Source organism: Centropristis striata, chromosome 18 (assembly GCF_030273125.1).
Source record: "Centropristis striata isolate RG_2023a ecotype Rhode Island chromosome 18, C.striata_1.0, whole genome shotgun sequence".
Taxonomy (NCBI): Eukaryota; Metazoa; Chordata; class Actinopteri; order Perciformes; family Serranidae; genus Centropristis; species Centropristis striata.
In genome coordinates, this window is record NC_081534.1 from 12717597 (window position 1) to 12736268 (window position 18672).

Consider the following 18672-nt stretch of genomic DNA (forward strand, 5'->3'; position numbering starts at 1 on the left):
CACATAGGTCGTTTTGTTCATACCCTCTAATATGACCCTCAGGACCATTTCCTAAATTAGCACCCCTAACGCATGGCAGGAGATAAAGGCAACTAAACATAACAGTCACTATCTTAAACAGGTTAATGTTGTGAAACTCTCACCGGTTATATTTAAGCAACAAACAAGACTAAAACTACTTGGGCTTAGGGAAAGAGAGTTTGTTGTAAAAATAAAGTAATGTAACTACTAGAAGGAAAACTGTTAGGTTGGGGACATAAAAGAATGTGTGGGATGTAGACTGAGGTGTGGCTACACTATATGGACAAAAGTATTCGGACACCTTACCATTATACCAACAGGGACTTTAATGATATTGTATTGAAATACATAAACTTTAATATGGAGTGCGTCCCCCTTTGCAGCTATAACAACTTCCACTCTTCTTGGAAGGCTTTCCACAAGATTTCTGTGTTTCTGTTGGAATTCGTACCCATTCATTCTGTAGAGCAGTTATGAGGTTAGGCACTGATGTTGGACGAGAAGGCCTGGCTCGCAATCTCCGTTCCAGTTAATCCCAAAGGTGCTTGATGGGGTTGAGGTCAGGACTCTGTGTGGGCCAGTCAAGTTCTTCCACACCCAACTCATCAAACCATGTCTTTATGGGCCTTTCTTTGTGCATTGGGGCACAGTCATGTTGGAACAGAAAAGGGCCTTCCCCAAACTGTTGCCACAAAGTCTTATTCCAGAAGTAGCATCCTATCACAGTTCCACGCTTGCCTCTATCATGCTTACATTGTAATAAGCACTGAACAATAGTTGATGGGAATAATTTGTTTTGCAGGTATTTTGTGGACCTCATAATGCTAGAGGTATTACTCACATAGTTATTACCATTCATTATCTGAGACCCATGAAAGTTTGTACAAATTTTTAGCATGCTAGTATGACTAATAATTTAGTGAAACAGCCACTTTGGTTGAGCAGGACTTTGACATTGCAGGGTCTTACTTCGCTGACAAGCACAGACATTGAACTGTGGTGATTTTATTGGTATACATGAAAATATAATTGACAGGCTATGACCTTGTCTCCAGTGCACCTTTACTTAAAATCAGACACAGTTAATGACACCGCTATGTATGTATGAACAGATGACAGATTGACAGACAGGCGAAAGTGGTGTCGTGGCAGATAGTCTGACAAGCGCAGAGATGACAATCAATGTGACCAGTAAACAGAGGACTCCAGACACACAGAATTAGAGATGCTGATAGACACAACCAATAATAGCAGAGAAAATCATGCACAAGGTTATTCACGCGGCCTACCAAAGGTTAGGAAAAGCATTGTTGACCGATCACGTCTCTATTTTTATGGGCCGCCCCCACACATGACTCGTTTTTGCAAACTAATGTCAGTCAAAGTTTCTACAGCATCATGCTGTGTTTCATTATAGGGCTTCACCCAAAAATAGATGCATTATCAACAGCGGCTCCAATGGCATCACGTTACCTTCCAAGTTGTTGCTCTGTGAATGCATATCAAATATCTGCTGGAAATCTGACAGGTTTCTATTAATGTGACCCTTGCTCCATGCGCGCGCACAAACACAACCACACATGCATACCCGCAAAACACACTTGCCAAAGAACTCCACCTGCTCTTTCCAGTCCTTTCCAACCATTCTCCTTGAAGCCCATTCGGGCCAAATCCTGCTGCTGTCTTGGCTGAGCTCTGCTCCAGCCAGTGAAAGGGAAGATGGGGTTTTGTTCTGCTGCCCAGAAAGGATTTGGGATCTGACACAGAAAAAAAACCTCAAGACAGGGAATACAGTGGAACAGAGGAATACAGTTGAGGGAATCGGGTGACCACACACACTCTTGCAGATGTACTGTAAGTCTGCAGGAAGGTAAATATGGTCACAGTTCCCTGTTGGGTTCAGAATATAAAAGGATTTGTGTGTACAGCAGAAAAAGAGCACAGGTTAAGCGTGTGTGAATGTGTGAGCAAACTCAGGAGAGACAGAGAAGAGAGATATCGTGAAAGGCAGAGTGTGTGTGTCGTCAAAGTGTCTGTTTGTGTTGTCGGAGTGTGTATGAGAGAGAGAGAGAGAGAAGGAGCGAGAGAGAGAGGAAGCAAGAGAGCAAGAGAGAGCAGTATTGGCTGCAGCCTCTGACTTTGACCCACACAGGCTGCCAGTGAGCAGGCAGCTGACAGCCTGGCCAGTTGCCATGCGAACCCAACGCCTCGGCAACGTGCAGCCTGCCTCGTACACAGCAGCGTTGTGGAAACAGTTACCAGGCGAGTCCGTTATACTGAGTCGACAGCAGCCACTGGTGGTCAAATCCAGACATTCATTCATAAAAAGATCACAACCACAGAAGTATTTCACATGACGTTCGGTGGTTACACATGGCGAAATCTGAAGGGATAAACTCATTAAAATTATTTTGCACTGACGTCATGTAAGCTTCAAACAGTAATGAGACGAATCGGCAAACGGATCCTTTCAGACATGACACAGTTTTGCCATCATGCACACATCTTTCCAATCCCATGGTTATACATGAATTGCTAACACACGAGCATACAACTCCAGCTGAAACAACAGCATCTCCATACAGCCAGCAGGACATCCTCTGCTCTAATAGCCTAAAGTGCAGAACAGAACAGAACAACCTCCACCAGACGTCCAGAGTCCAAACCCAAATTAATTTAATGCCCCAGTACTTTTGAATTAAAGGAGAAATCACACAGTGAGCCTGCAGCAAGAACACTCTCCCTTGCTTTATGGGTCACAGGGTCCAACAGAAGAGAGAAGTGTGTAATGTAAGACTTTGTGGCCAGAGGAGGAGGTGTCTGGTCTTTGGCTAATGCATGACCAAGTAAAAGTAGGAGGGAAAAGACGTCAAAGGTGCACTGAGAGAAGCAAGAGCAGGACGCATCAGATGAGTGGCTGTTAAGTAATACCTTGCAGAGGTTCCATGCTTGCTTAATATAAAACCTGGCTGTCCAGGCCACATCGCTGGAGGAAATCTACACGAGGAAAGAATGTCGACTTAATGCCAACTACAAAGTGACTTCTTAACAGTCATGTGCAAGACAAAAAGCAGGATTGTCTGAATTTTGTTTCCACTTACATTGGTTAGAACGGCAAAGTATCACACTATTCAGACTTTGCAGTAATAAGTTCAGCCCTGCAAAACCAAAATTAATATGCACTGGAAAACAGCTTTAAAACCAAACTGCAGTACCTGCACTTTGGTTATCAGGTAGGGGTGTGACCATCCAGTGTCACCGATGCAAAGTAAAAATATCAATACATATAATCTTTAAGATACGTCTCTATTTTGAAAAAGCCACTTTTTATTTATTCTTATTAAAAAAGCTGTCTTGGTGTTTTGGAGTCAAAAGTGACCTTATGTGGATGAGAAGGTGAAGTTTATAAGTTATAAGCTAGTACAACCAAATGCTGATCAAGACATTATTAGGTGATTAAAATGCTAAAATAAACTTTCTCAAACTCTTTTATGTCCTTTATTTAAACACTGTGATAGAGTAAGTTCTATAAAACACGAAAAATTTGCTGTGGTTGTGACTAGTCAATCATAAGGTAGCCCCGCCTTAAAGCAAACCCTGTTTTAACGTCTTTTTTTTTTTTTTTTTACTTTAAATTGTACCTTAATTTACAAATGAACATCATGTTGTATTGAAAAAAACTTTAAACTAGCAATTAGGACCATACAGTTATTAGGGAAATGTTTAGGTGTATCCCTCTATAAAATCACTCATTTTTGCAACAAGTGGAGTTGAAAGGAGTTGGTGGCCATTTGAAAGAATGTAGGTTTAAGGCAGTGTTTGTCACTTAGTTAGAGCTTAGTTAGAGCTAGAGAGACCTGAAAATACACTTTGCCTTTGTTGTCACATTCTTTTGTTTTTAGAAGTGCAGATTCATTCTATATAAAGTCTGTAAAAATGAATGAATAATCAGCCAAAGACTGGGAGGGTGCCAAACCGGATGATGACGTTACAACAGGGTGAGATAATGGTGTATGACACGCCTTCTGCTTTGGATCAGACCTTAGAATTGTGAAGTCATGACTCAGCAACCAGACAGGCAGCACCAGGAGGGTGTGATGATGTCAATGAAGATGAGCTAAAGAGCACAGTGCCAGTGTTTGTGTGTGTCTATGCATTCGAGGAATTGTACCACTAACATGCTCACAGACTCATATGTATCCGCATGAAAGAAGTGTTTTGTATTTAATTAAAGTTTTTTTTGTGGCTTTTTAGATACCAAAGCAGACACAGAGAAGACACAGCTCAGTTCCTTTTCTTTTTCTGTGGCAGCACCTTAGAGGTTTCGAGCGTGTGTGGCCTCCTTTGAGACCATGCTTATATTCTGACCTATATGCAAAATCCTGTGTGCATCCTCTTCACCCCAGTGGCCTCTTCCTCTGGCTTGGATTTTAGAGGCGCGAGGCAGAGAGTGTGACCAGCAGCGTGACAACAACAACGTGTGTGTTGGCCCAAAGGAGGGGGGAATCAACCCCCTGACGTGAATCGGGGGTGCCGGTGTTGGTGTCGGTTGGGAGGGAGGAGGGGGGGGGACAAAGACGAGAGTGGCAACTGCGCCTCTCTGCAGCTGTGGGCCTACGTGAGCATCGGCAGGAACGCTCTCACTCCTCGCCTCACCCCCCTCCCTTACTGGTTTCGTCGCTTTCTCTCATCTCTCACGCTCCCCCTTCTTTTGCTCATTTGCACCTTCTAATAGACTTTTGTTCGTCGCCCACCACCCACCCCTTCCTCATTTGCTTCAATCCTTCTCGCACTTCTCGCTCTCTATCAAAACTCCCTCACTTCTCTCCCACGTCATGTTCCCAACCGGCGGGGACCTTGACAGTGAAAGATGGGTCGTGTTCGGCCAGCCAACGGATATCTGAGACGACTGAAAGGGAAAGAAAGGAAGGCTAAGATAATCTTTCCCACACACACACACACACACACACACACACACACACAGCTGATGTAGCCTCAAATGACCTACAAGGTTATGTGAGTGTTTCACACAAAGCAAGTTTGCTAATGTCATACATACGCACATGTAGTAGTATGCTTGCCAATGCACACAGTCAGGTGACTGCTCCATCTTGAGACAGTGTGTAAACATGGGGCTTTAAGGCCAAGGTCAGAAAGGAGGAATGAAGATGGGGACGCAGAATGAATACAATGAAGAAATAATAGCTGGTGGATAACAGAGAGGAGAGGAATGAAGGACAAAATAAAGTATGAAAAGAGTTTATACATTGTTTTACCATGTGAAAATGGGAGACGGTGATGTCAGAGGAGAGCAAATCATAACAAAGAGATAAAGGACTGAGCCGAATCGGCTGACTGTCCTTGTGCTCTTCAGCAGGTGCATTTTTTGGCAGTGGATGTGAGCAGAAGGGCCATGCTGCCACGTCCACCCAGGCTGAAGAGCAGCGCTGACCTCTACTGGCTGATGGATGTGTGCATGTTGGCTCAGTTTCCTCTCTATAAGTCTTTTTTTCTGTAATTTATGCAAAATAATCTGAGTTAAGCTTCATTTCACTTTGCATACAAAATCATAATATTTATTTTCCAGAAAAATACATAATCAGCCAATCTGCAAAGAAGTTTTCATAATTATCTCCATAAATCCACAACAAATCTGCCAGTGCACATACATTTAGTACACTAAACCTAAAAAGTAAAGCATAAAATTAGTAGTTTATAATTCCCACAGTAAAACAAACACAGAAATGATCTGTAATTGTATGCCGATTAATAATAACAAGTCTCATACAGAACCACAAGTTAAAACCACCACAAAATTAGACTTCCTTAGCAACTGAGAACTGAAAACTAAAAGTGAGTAACCACTTATTATATTTTTAGCAAATCATGAACTTGGAAGGCTGTTAGAAGCTGAAGTGAAACCATCTTTGTCCCACCCTAATAAGCTGATGTGTGGTACAAAAACACAGCTGCATAGACACTAAAGTCAACAGGATCCATCAGTTATTGGGCTTTTATTTTTAGGTGTTTGGGTTAAGGGCACGCCAGTGAAACAACAATATGTCATTAGGAGGAGTGTTCATACTTCTGTGAAATGCACTTTGTTTAGTGTTATAGCCTACATTAACAAGAGCACAATTAATTCAGTTCAGTGAGTTCAGAATGAACAAACCAAAGGCATAAAAAACAAGGAACAAACAATCACAATCCAAATCATAGGAAATACCTGTGGATTTACAAAATACTGTAGTTGTGAGCAAAACGAATTGTAGCAAAGGTCGAAATTAATCATCAATCAATCAAATCAAATTTGTGGAAAATGTGTTTACAATGGAAAGCTCCACTGTTTGAACCATCGTAGAAGACCTGGTTGCACACAGCAGAACATATAAAAAGCATACACATATGTGAACAGGTCCATGAGCAGCAATTGTTTTTCCTCTTCTTCTTTTGGCATTCTGACTTTCAGTGGTCCAGTGATAGTGAGAAAACATGCACAATAACAGGACCTTAAATCAACAAAATGGAATTCAGCCGTCATTAATTACACCTGTGCTTTTCCTATTGTGACAAGACAAGATATCTTCCGTGAAAACTATTACTACACTATTTAACCAGTCAATACGCCTGGTTTGCAAAGCACACACTACCAAAATTACCGGAACGATCATTTAATGATATTGTAAATACTCTGGAGTCCACAAAAGCAGTAGCACAGTACTTCTTCTTCAGTCTACATCTTCATGAAATCACAATATAAAATCAAAGCAATGTTGAGTCGTCAGCTTCCCTCTTAAGGATTGGCTTGAACTACAATCTTGTTTTTGATGGATGGTATTAATGTGCTAATGAAGACTCATGAAGCATTTTCTTTATTTTCTGAGCCCACTAGATGGCGCCCTTGGTTCATTGAAAAAGGCTCTAGCAATGTGTTTTCAGCCCTTTGTTGAACAGTGAGCTCCATCTAGTGGAGTCAGAATACAGAAAATGCTTCATGAGGCTTCATTAGCACATCACTAATTGATGGTGATAGTAAAAAGAAGAGATTTAATATGTTTAGAATAAAAAAGTAAAAAAAGTAGATGTGATCTCCATTTAACCTTTTTATATATTATATTTGCAACCAAATTCAACATTTAGAAACTTTAACTCACATGTGATCTATGCACTTTATGACTATGACAAACTAATTTGCACATGTATTCCACTCACTTTATGTATTTGCACCATGATTTGCACTCAGCAGTTTTTTATCTCCATATGAAGTGATATTACATATTTGACTTGATTTTAAATTCTTCATTGAGGATGAACGTGATTTAAATATATATAATTTTTAAAATGGAATTTTATATTGTTTTTTGTGTTTCTTTTGGGCTCAAAATGTTGATCCAACAGGTCATAAAGGTGAGGTTGTGCTGAAAAACTGATACCAACACCACAGCATGGTAAAGTTTTTTAAGTGGCAGAATGAAAAGTATTCAATAACCGACAAAATATCGCAAGGCTTACTTGAAACACTTTACCTTTAGCTGCTGCTGCTCCATCTAGCGGCTAACTTCCTTTACTCCACATGGTCCTCTGTGGTTGAGTGATAAAGTCCTTCCTTGAAGTCCAAAGTGTTCAAAATGCCCTGCGTTTAGTCACTTTTAAACAATTTAAACAAAAAAAAAGTCTGCAAGCTGGAAGGCTCTGTGAATGCAGCTAGCTTTAGCATGCTAATCCCACAGCAGTGACCGCAGCGGGCTCTTAAAGCTGTTACCGCAGTTCTTGTTCATGACCTTTGAGGAAAAACCTTTTATACAGTCTATGGGCAAAACTTGTGCTAGAAGTGATGAAGCAGGCAGTGAAGTGCTGGTCGGCTCCGGGGATGCGGACCTGCTTGTTCTCTGTTGTGTAGAGTCTAACAGGCTAACATACTAGCTAACGTTATAAGGACTTGCGCATACCTTGACATTTAATAAATTATTCGGTAATGTTCCACTTAAGTTCTCACACTGGCCGGGTTATTAAATTAATTTAAAACAGTATAAGAAAAAAAGGAGACATGTAGACTTTCCTCATCAGCTTTCTTAACAGAGTTTAGGTCCCACCAGCGGGCCAGCCCACCAAACATTTCACTGACACTGACAGGTAAATTGCAAATGTTATGCATTCATGTCATGTCGGTATAATTAGGAAAACGAGTTTCTAACTGAGAAATTCACATTTTATTCTTTGCTCTATAAATATTTTTCAATACATACATTACTGGGTGTTGGGGGGAGCAAATGTGATCCCAGAACAGCCTTTTAAGTCTCTTTCTTCATCAGTTTTTTTGGGTTAAACTGTGGAACACGTTGAATGTGGAGTTGAAGCAATGTTAAAAAAGAAACAAATATATCAAATATTTTCACAAGGTGCAGGGATGCAGAATACGAGGAGGATTAGGGCCACACATGAAAAAATATTCGAGTTCTTACTTTAAAGTCAGAATTCTGACTCTAATCTCTGAAACTTCAAATTCTGAGAATAAAGTCAGAACTCAAATATTTTTTTCATGTGTGGCCCTAATTCTCCAAATATATATATCTTCCCATTCATTTTGAACATGAACATGTAATTAGAATTAACTGTTTCTTGCACTATTCTTTACCTGGTTTGTTTATTTACTTGTGTTTGTTTGTTTTGTTTTTTATTAAGAAGAAGATTACTTGCCTTGCTCAAGGGTACTTCAGTCCTAAACCTGTCAGTACCAGGATTCGAACCGGCGACTCTAACCTAACCTCTAGGCCACGGACTGCCCAACTTGTTGATGTTACATGTTCAAAATAAAGATTCCAATCAATCAAGGTGAGCAATTCTTCACCTAAATGATTTATATATGATGTTAATATAATAAAAACACAAGCCTTTGCAGATTGAAAAGATAGATTTAATTCAGTGAAGACAGAACACATAATTCACAGAATCATTTCATATTCTTAAAAACTCTTAAATTCCTAAAAACAGGTAAAAAAAAAAAAAATATCCTGAGCAGTGCAACATCCAGACCTCGATAGGTTAAAAGAAATCTTGTTGGGAAAAAAATCACAATTTCAATGTAAATATTCAGAAAAAGTAGCATTGCAATTTTTTTGTTATCTTCTCATGTTTTCAGAATCATTGATTTTCTCATTATAATATAATAATATGCTTAGTTTTGGACCCCTTCACTTACTTGATCAATATTGATACTGCAAGTGCAGAATTTGAGAAAATCATGACATGAAAGAATTTGAGATAAGGGACATATCCAGATGTAAAATGGCTGACCCCGAGTTTAAAGTGAATTTATTACTTGAACTTGATAGTGCCAATCTTTTAAGATAACACAATTTAGAGCTGTTTGTTGGCACTTCATGGTAAAACACAGAAATCAGCCCTCTGTCCCTTCTCAGTTAATGCCTCATCAAGAGCCACAAGGCAGAAACAGTGATGTGATTATTATGTTCAGTGAGTCAGAGATCAGAGGAAGAACTCTTTAATGGTGTTGTCCTCATCATCGTATGCAGATCCCTGGAGTCTGCCGCCTCTGTAGAACTGGCGAAAGTTACGTTTGGCGGGCGCACCCACGTACCACATGACCACACCCGTCGGGTTCACCGACACCACAAAGTCAGTGGAGTCTTTCAGCACCATGGTCTTTTCAGTGAAGACATCATAGATCTGAGGGAGGGGAGAAGAGAAAAAATGATTCTCCTGCCACTCGAAAAACTAGAAATAATTTCCATGTATCATGTACACGGCCCCCCTCTGGGTGAGGTATAAGAGAGAGAGCTTGCACAAACTCCAGGTTGCATATAATGACTGTCTCAGAATCCTGCTCCTCGCTGCGGCGGAGCCGGGTTCGAATCCGGCCTGAGCTCCCTTTGCCGCATGTCCTCCCCTCTGTCACCCCCTTTCTATCTGTCTCACTATCAATAAAAAGCCTTGAAAAATGGCCAAAAAAATATCTTAAAAAAAAAAAAAGAAGCCCAGGGTTAGTAGTGCCAGCAAGCTTTTTTGTGATTTAGGGATAAACAACTTCCAGGTCACCCTGAGAAGACTGATGTATAAGTTTATATGTAGACTGCAGGGGTCCCAGAATAATCTTATTATACAGTTGACCAATCCAATGTGTAGTTCTGGGAGATACCAGTCCTATATGTGGAAACACTGGTATTTGTATTATATATATATATATATATATTCCTATCTTTTATAGGAAGTGTATAAGCACTGTTTTTATATGCCACTTTTTACTGCTATTATTTATTAGATGCTTTTTTTATTGAATTTGCATAAGCACTTCTTTTTTTTTATATTAGGTGATATAACACCTTTTACACTGTATGTTTGTTTTATGTACTGTATGTGATTGTATGTCTATTTGGACGTTGGAGTCTGCAATAAAGTTCTGATTGGTTAATTGAAAAATGTGGCTACAGTATATCTTCAGTATAAGAGTGAGAAGGCTACTTTTTGCTTCACAAACTATTCTGAGAATGTGCTGCACTTAAAAGGTCAGGAATCCGTTTTATTGTGATCTGATTGCTTCATGGTCAGACTATCATGTTTTGATAGGATACTGTGACGTTAACCTGCTCCAGATCAGGCCATGCAGTGTGACTTAGGTTAAAAGTGAGCCAGCTTTGTGATACTGTGATAGTTAGGCCCACACATAGCTTTTAGCCCACTAATCTTTTCCTACGAGATTATAGTTTATAATCCCTGACAGGCAGGCATGATAATGTTAGATTTATGTGTATGTGTATGATTCTCTATGCACATTTTAAAGATGCGCTTGAGAAAAGCTTGATGGATACAACAGAATATGATAAAATGCTCATTAAAGCTTTTACACTCACTTGAGGTGTTTTTTGTCTTTTTAGAAAAATAGTTAATCTGTAAACGGGAGACGGAAATGCTTTTTAGATTCTAACTCACATGACTGATCAGCTGTTTCCGCTCTGCCGGTCAAGACGAGCTGACATGAAAGAACAACTATAAGTTTCCCAATTGAATCTATTTCCTGAAAACTTCTCTCCATTTTCTCTCGTGAGTGGCCAAAGTTGTCAGATTATCAAAATCTTTTTGGTTATTGTTTTTTTTTTTATCTCTCAAGCAATCTCTACTTATTCTACTGTTTACTGATGGTTTAGCCTACAGCAATACATTACACTGCCATCTTCTCTTCTGTCCAAAGTATGTTTATGAAGCTTTGTTTATTTGCTAGAAACCAGTTGATGGAAACGTCCCTACTTAGCATTTTTTAGGAGACATTTCAAGAATTTCCCTTCAAAATTAAATTCAGCTTTAATGGGAAACATGGCTTCCGTCTCACTCACTCCAAACCCATTCCCCCTCAAAGTCTGAGTAAGGATTTCGCCCATGCTTAGGCTCCACATTAGCCTACTCTGTCGCTACTGTTGCAGATTTAAAATGTCGGATAAAGTGTTTTCAGCTCCACAACCCCCATGAAATGACTATCAGAGTTTGTTTATTTTGGTCTGATTACGTATGTACGTACGTACGTACGTATTTAGAAAGTGTAGAAGAGGCACATAATTTATTTTTTTTAATCACGATTCATGTTACCATTGGGCTACATAGAAAGTTAGCTGGCTTTGCTGGCAGAAGTGATTGTTGAGTAGAGCAAATACCAGACTACAGATGGCAATAGAGTTTAACAATTCTGTCTGACATCAAGCAAGTACAGTTTTCTTTTAATCAGATGTTCAATCGGTATGCACAGCTGCCTGTCTGAAACTTGAAGACATTTGAAGACATACCTTGTAGTTGCCGGTGGTGTAGTTGAGTTTGCTGAGGGAAGTCTGGTAGCGGTAGGGCATGTCAGTACGACGACTGAAGAAGACCAACGCACTGGCATCGTTTGCCAGGGGACGCCAGAACACCTGGATGCCACTCTTCTCCTGGCAGAGGATAGGAAAGAATTAAACAGAGAAATCAGAGCTCTAACCTGTTAAATGATGTTTATTTTTCCATCTTCCATCTGCGAGATCCATGCAAAAGTGTGTTACCTTTAAAATGCGTCTTCCCTGGATGCCCAGGACGTCCTGGTTGATGCTGATGGCCATTTTGTTCTGCAGGATGTTGCGGGCCTCGCTGCTGATGGTGCGCAGGTCGTTGGACATGAAAAGAGGAGCGGCCATAATCGCCCACAGAGCCATCTGAGTCCGAGACTGCTCCATGCTGAGGCCGAAGTCACCAACAACCAGCTGCGGAGGTCAAAATCACACTAACTATGGAGCTTCCTAACTTATAAAATATGTGAGTATAATGTCAGTGATTATGTCAGTTCAACAGACCATATCAGGGTCATTCCACCTTCCGGGTCCAGCTGCAGGTATCAGGACATCTTGGTTTTCAAAGAACCAGTCAGTGATGCTTAGGACACTGGACCAGGAGTCCTGGATGTCGCCGTAGTTGCGCCACAGGTTGCAGATCTCGCCCAACTGAGTGTAGTTGACCTAAAAACAAAAATCAGTTTCAGAAAAAAAAAGTATAAGAAAATAGTCCATGAAATAGAGTTTCAGGAGGATGATAAAAAGCTTTGAGACTTTCATATTATACCTTAGGTGGCAGGCCACCCTGGTAGGCCGGCCAACTGCAGGAGTAGCCAATGGGACGGCCCGTAGCATTTAAAGCCTTTGACATGCGAGGGTAACCTGTCCAAGAGGAGAACACGAGTCAAATCAACTCAGTAACATCTCAGTAACCAGTGTACAAGTCCCTTCCTCTTTCCTTACCCTCCTCTTGCACTGAGGCGTTAGAATAACAGCCGTCAAATTTAAACATATCAATTTCCCAGTCGGCGAAGGTCTGAGCGTCCGTCTCGATTTTGTCCAGTGTTGTGCCGGGGTAGCCGCCACATGTGTGTGTCCCCATGTCCCCGTAGATCCCCAGCTTGAGACCCCTGTCATGCATGTAGCGTGCCAGTTTATGGATGCCTCCTGGGAATCTGAGGTAAGGTGAGAAAGTAGGGCAGTTATAATGTTATATATACATACTATATATATTTTTATTGAAGGACAAACATGAGTCACACAATGTAGAGTCGAAACTATGTTTGCATCTTTGCACTGGCTACCTGTACATTTTAGGATCCAGTTTAAGGTTTTATTAATTGTTTTTAGGTGATTGAATGGTCTGGCACCGTCTTATTTATCAGAGCTTTTAAAACCCCATAGTACTTCCAGAGCACTTAGGTCGTCTAAACAGCTGCTCCTGGTCGTACCGCGGTCCAGACTCTGTACTCGTGGGGACAGAGCCTTTTCTGTGGTGGCCCCAAAGCTGTGGAACAGCCTACCTCTCCAGGTCAGAGCTGCACAGTCTGTTGAGCACTTTAAAACATTATTAAAAACCTATTTATTCTCCTTGGCGTTCAGTCCCAGCTAGGCAAGAATCCTTGGCTTTCTTTTACTTTTTTTAACCCTTTTATTTTTCTTTTCTATCTGTTTTTGGATTGAGTTTTTATTACTATTTTATTGTTTTACTGTTTTTTTAGTATTTTATTGTTTTTATTGTTTTTATTTATAACTATTTGTGTATGATTTTATTCTATTTTAATAGCTGTACAGCACTTTGGTCAACTGAGGTTGTTTTTAAATGTGCTCTATAAATAAACTTTGACTTTACTTGACTTGACTATGTCTCACTACCTTCATTTTGCTTTTTTCTTCAACAAACATCCCCTCCCTCCCCACCTTGAAATTCTTTCGTCATTAGTTCAACATACATTGATATTGACTCCACAGAAATAAAAAATGAAAAAAAGAGAGATAGAAGCACTATTGGAAAAGAGAGTATATATATGTATGTAATGATATGCACACATTCATTTAAAACATATTAAGAAAATAAGATTTTAAAAATGGTAGGTAAATAAGAATAAAAGTAAGTGTTTCCCCCTAAATACTGTCAAGTGAGTCCGTACACACTAGTCCCTTTATATGCAAGGAGGAGTGTTTGAAGGCAATTAAAGTAATCTAATCTGGAATTGCCAAATCTTATAAAAACGGTCTACAGAGTACCTAAGAGTGAATTTTATGTTCACAGGTTTTAGAAAAAATATCAGGTCTTTAAGCCAGATGGCAGACGATGGGGGCTTAGGAGATTTCCATTCAAGCTAGATTCTGCGATTAGCTAAAAGAGATGCATATGCTACTATATCAGCCTGTACAGACGTTAGAGAGTTGTGATCCTCAGGGACCCCAAAGACTGCGATATGGATGCAGGATTGCAAGTCCCGTCCTATAACTTTAGACAAAGTTACAAACACAGAAGCCCAAAAGTTTTGTAGTTTAGGACAGGAGGAAAACATGAGATAAGTCTGCATTAGAATTGTTACAGCGGTCACAGTTATCAACATTCTGGTAGATCTCAGATAACTTTGCCTTGCTAAAATGGAGGGCAGTTATAATGTTATATTGAAATGCATACTCCAAATATGTACTATTTATTAAATCAAGTCACAGTTTCAGACACTCCTTTTTTCTGAATTAAATGATCAAATAAGCATCAAGTGATGCTTCTAGAACATAGAAAATCGTATAAATGTCTTATGCTCGGGTTAAATTTGACCCCTTTTGACATTTGACAACAGTGAAAACATGGTAAAAGCCATTCATTTAACCAGTGATTTGATGCCATTCCCTAAAGTGACCCAAAATGCGCAAATAAAAATATCAAACTTTTGTATAGGTGTTGCAAATTTTTGTGCATTAAATCCGTTCCAGGTCTAATTTGGCCAGTATCATTGGAAATTATAAGACACTCATATAATAATAATAATCTAAGCCTGTCAGTGGCAAATACAAGCACTTTTCCTGGACGTACAAAGGGACAGTACAAAGTTGGCCTGTGTAATTAAATCATAGCTCGTTTCATGGCTGCTTCACACAGCGCTGTGAACTCAACTCAGTATTGGAACAATTTTTAAAAATGTTGTCCCCATCAATCACGTAGACACTAAAACATGGTAAAATAGGGTCCAAGTTGAAAAATACCATAATTCCCCTTTTAATGTTGAATTAGTAGTTACAATTAAATAGTAGTTATGGGGATTTTCTATGATTTATCCATTATGTCTGGATAAATATATCATCTGGAGGTGCACAGAACTAGCAGAAAAGGGATGCCGTAATAACTACAACATGATGCAGATGTGTAAAAATTGTTTTCAGGCTTTGTCGGGTCTGTCTCTACGGCGACAAGCAAATAACTTTTAAAATGTTTTCTGGGGGCGTCCCGGTGGCTCACTGGTAGAGCGCTTACCATGAATGCCGTGTGCTTGCTGCAGCGGACCCGGGTTCCAATCTGGCCTGAGGTCCCTTTGCTGCATGTCTTCCCCTCTGTCTCCCCCTTTCTATCTGTCTCTATCTAATAAATCAATAAAAATGCCAAAAAAATAATCTTAAAAAAAAAAAAAAAAAATGTTTTCTGAATGGAGTTATGATCTATCAGAGCTGTGCTACATAAGAGAGTCTCATAGCACTCTGCTGAGTGCACTTTTCTAGTTAATCACTAACTAACTTAAATAGTTAATCACTAATTTATTAATGTCTGAGAGGGTTTTTCTATATTCTAAATAGGTATGTGGTTAAAAAGTAGTTTAGACACTTGTTATGAGGGGATTCTTGTAAAGGGACAGAAAATGAACAGTATAGAAGGATGAAGATAATAACCAGTGTGATTTCTGTGTGTGCTTGGACTTGATCACTCTCTCACTTCTAAATTCCAGCAGTGTCTATATCCTATTCTGCTGATGCTGCATATAATAAAGTGTATACCACACACACTGTAGTGAAACTACTGACTACTAATCTTTTAGTTTGTCATATGATCGCATGACTATCACATTGTTTAACTGTTTTATTGACTTACAGGATTAGATGTGACAGATTAATGTTTGCACTGAGGAACAACAGCCTCTCTGTGTGGGTGTGTGTCTCTGTCAGCATACAGTATAGACCGCACCATTACCTTTTAGGGTCAGCCTGCAGCCGCCCGTCCTTGTCTCTCTGCATGGAGGACCAGCAGTCATCTATGTTCACATACACATATCCAAGTTCCCTCCATCCATCCTCTGCCAGTCTGTCTGCCATGTCGATGAACAGGTTCTCACTGGAGGAAAGACACAACATCTCATTAGAAGGTGGAATAAAGCCAAAAATCTGAAAAGCAAATACTGAAACTCACTTTAAAGCTCCATAAATCAGAGGGAAGCTGCAGATTAGTGGTTTTAATTCACTACCAGCAACATTTTCCACACCAACATTGTTGTACATCATCATTTGTTATTATAAAAACATTGATTATAGCAGCTTTAATAAATGGATTTAACCAATGTCACTCTGGGTTTTGTTTTTTTTCGAATGTGGTGGCCGGTTTAAGAGTACTTTAATGAAAAGATTTAAAAAGCAAATGAGAGTCTTCCAGTTCACAAAAAAAGAAAAAGCGTGCAGAATTAAACAAAGTCAATGTTTAGACACCTGATGGCCTTTAAATTATTAAAATAACCTCTTAAAGAATATGTTACAGATGTACATTGTTTAATGCACATCTGAAAACAATGTGTATCCTATTTTAGTAATTCCTAATCCTAATAATTAATATGTCTATTAGCTAAATCTACCCCAACACAATTTACACCTGCTGTAAAATAACTTTTGACTGGGATCACACAGTGTAATATTCATATTATGTTTCTTACCCGATGCAGTTCTTGGGGTCGTTTTCACAGTCAATGTCACAGCGGAATCGTTCCCAGGCCAACCAGCCCATCGGAGGGGTCCTCATCAATCCATTGTCGAGGGCGAAGGTCGCCACAGAGAGCGCCGATACAAACAGAAGCACCGTCAAATGCATTCCTGCAGAGGAAAAAAACATTCAGATGAATCAGTTTTAAGTGCTCTATGCTGGATCACATATAGGTTCAAATTAAGAGTAAATATTAACTTAGTACCGTTTATCAATCTAGATTGTTTGGGAGCGAGTTGCTCAGTGTTTGTGTTAGGTCTGCCTTGTCTCGAATATCATGGGACTTGTATTACCACTTGTGTTGTGCATTTATAACCTTGTTGTAAGCAGTTTTATGATGGAACTATTTTCTTTCTAGTATTGTTCCTACATGAAACTTCTCACAACAAGGTTTGTGGATTATCTTAAGTAACCGGGTCATGACTTCTGTAAAAAGACATCTTTGTTTGTTTGGTATGTTATTTAAATGTCTAACATAACAATTTTATTTGTAATGAGTGACTTCATATTGTAGTTCTGATTATTATGTCTTTTTTAAATATTTTTTATTTCTGTATTATTATTATTTTTAATCTACTATGGATTGAGCTGGGTGTTTGACTTTGTTTTTTATTTTTATATGGTATTTGCATGATATTTTAAATATGATTGTTTATGACTCCAGGAAGACCTTTAATAAAATAAACTAATTTCACTCGCCAACTGATACCAAAACAATCAAGACTAAATTAAATAGCACTGAACTGTCCCTTTAAGATATAGTACAAGTTATTTTATACAGTCTATGAGTACAAACCCCACTCTATAAACTGTCAGTGTCTGAGAGACAAAAGACGGGCATCTCTCACACTGAGTCACCTGACTGGGTGTGACTGTGGCAGCAGCAACCTGCCAGGTGACTTCTGCCAACATATAATCTAAACATATCAGCTGACTAGATCAAAGCTTATTACAAAGATATGAAGTGATTATAACATGGCAGACAGAATACATGTTAAAAAAGGATGCTTTACAAACAGAATTATCTACTTTCACTGTAAGACTTATATGTTGATACCTGGAATTAAACTGTTGCTCTTCTATTACAAGCAAGAGATTTAGTGTCCTAAATAAATAGGGGTGCAAATGCAATGTTTTTAGGCATACATTCATATCAAGAACACTGTGGAAACATAACCTACTTACTGTATTCAGTGAGTTGCTCTCAGTTAAGGAAATGAAAACGAATGAAGACCTGCTCTAGTCTCCTTAACTCTGAATCTCTGCTCTTCCTCTTCTTCTGCTTCTGCTTCTTCCTCTTCTTCTTCACTTTGAGCTTTGCTTCACTCAGCTGAGTCTTCTCTCTTAAAAACAACCTCGTTTCTGAACGACTGTAAAGAAATATAGTGAGTCGCTCCAATAGGAAAGGAAACGACAGTCACGTGACGCTGCTCAGTCAGCTGACAGAGGAGGAAGTTAGAGGGAAAGACCCGGGCCGCGTTCCATTACTTTTTCTTTCTTTTTTTTTGTTTTTCCTTGCCTTCAATCTCTCCTTGCCTTACTTTGTCCTCGCAAATAACTTTTCATTACAACAAATAATGGCGTCAAGTGAAGTTAACCTTCTTTTTTTATGGTCTCTGATAGGCTATGTCATTCGGTTATAATGGAAAACTAGTATTACTTTCTGATGAGGCAACAGCTATCAAAGGATTAGGCTATAATATAAGGCCTATAATTGTGCATAAATCATTCATTATGCTTTATAGATAGTGTGTGTGTGTGTGGGGGGGGGGGGGGGTAAAGCAATGTAAAAACAACACATAATAGATCAATTTAAAGACCACAAAATTTGGAATTCTTGAGACAAAAATACATAAATTAGCCTCTTCC

General features: G+C 39.3%; 1 protein-coding gene across 1 annotated transcript; it reads right to left on the reverse strand.

Annotated features, from left to right (window-relative positions):
* Window positions 1-8913: 8913 nt before the first annotated feature.
* On the reverse strand, window positions 8914-18168 carry naga (N-acetylgalactosaminidase, alpha). The gene is made up of 9 exons (XM_059357235.1): window positions 17989-18168; window positions 16757-16913; window positions 16027-16167; window positions 12792-13003; window positions 12616-12710; window positions 12351-12512; window positions 12063-12260; window positions 11814-11954; window positions 8914-9708 (listed from the first exon to the last, which is right to left on the reverse strand). Exons 2-9 carry the CDS (start codon window positions 16909-16911, stop codon window positions 9508-9510), a joined length of 1305 nt encoding a protein of 434 aa, XP_059213218.1. The 5' UTR covers window positions 16912-16913; window positions 17989-18168; the 3' UTR covers window positions 8914-9507.
* Window positions 18169-18672: the final 504 nt, after the last annotated feature.

Bases quoted from the DNA above. Each gene is read 5' to 3' on its own strand.
- naga (XM_059357235.1), bottom strand. From the start codon at position 16,911: ATGCATTTGACGGTGCTTCTGTTTGTATCGGCGCTCTCTGTGGCGACC. The intron at 16,168-16,756 runs GTAAGAAACATA...TCTTTCCTCCAG, and splicing joins GACCCCAAGAACTGCATCGG to TGAGAACCTGTTCATCGACA. The intron at 11,955-12,062 runs GTAACACACTTT...ATCCTCTGCCAG, and splicing joins AGGGAAGACGCATTTTAAAG to GAGAAGAGTGGCATCCAGGT.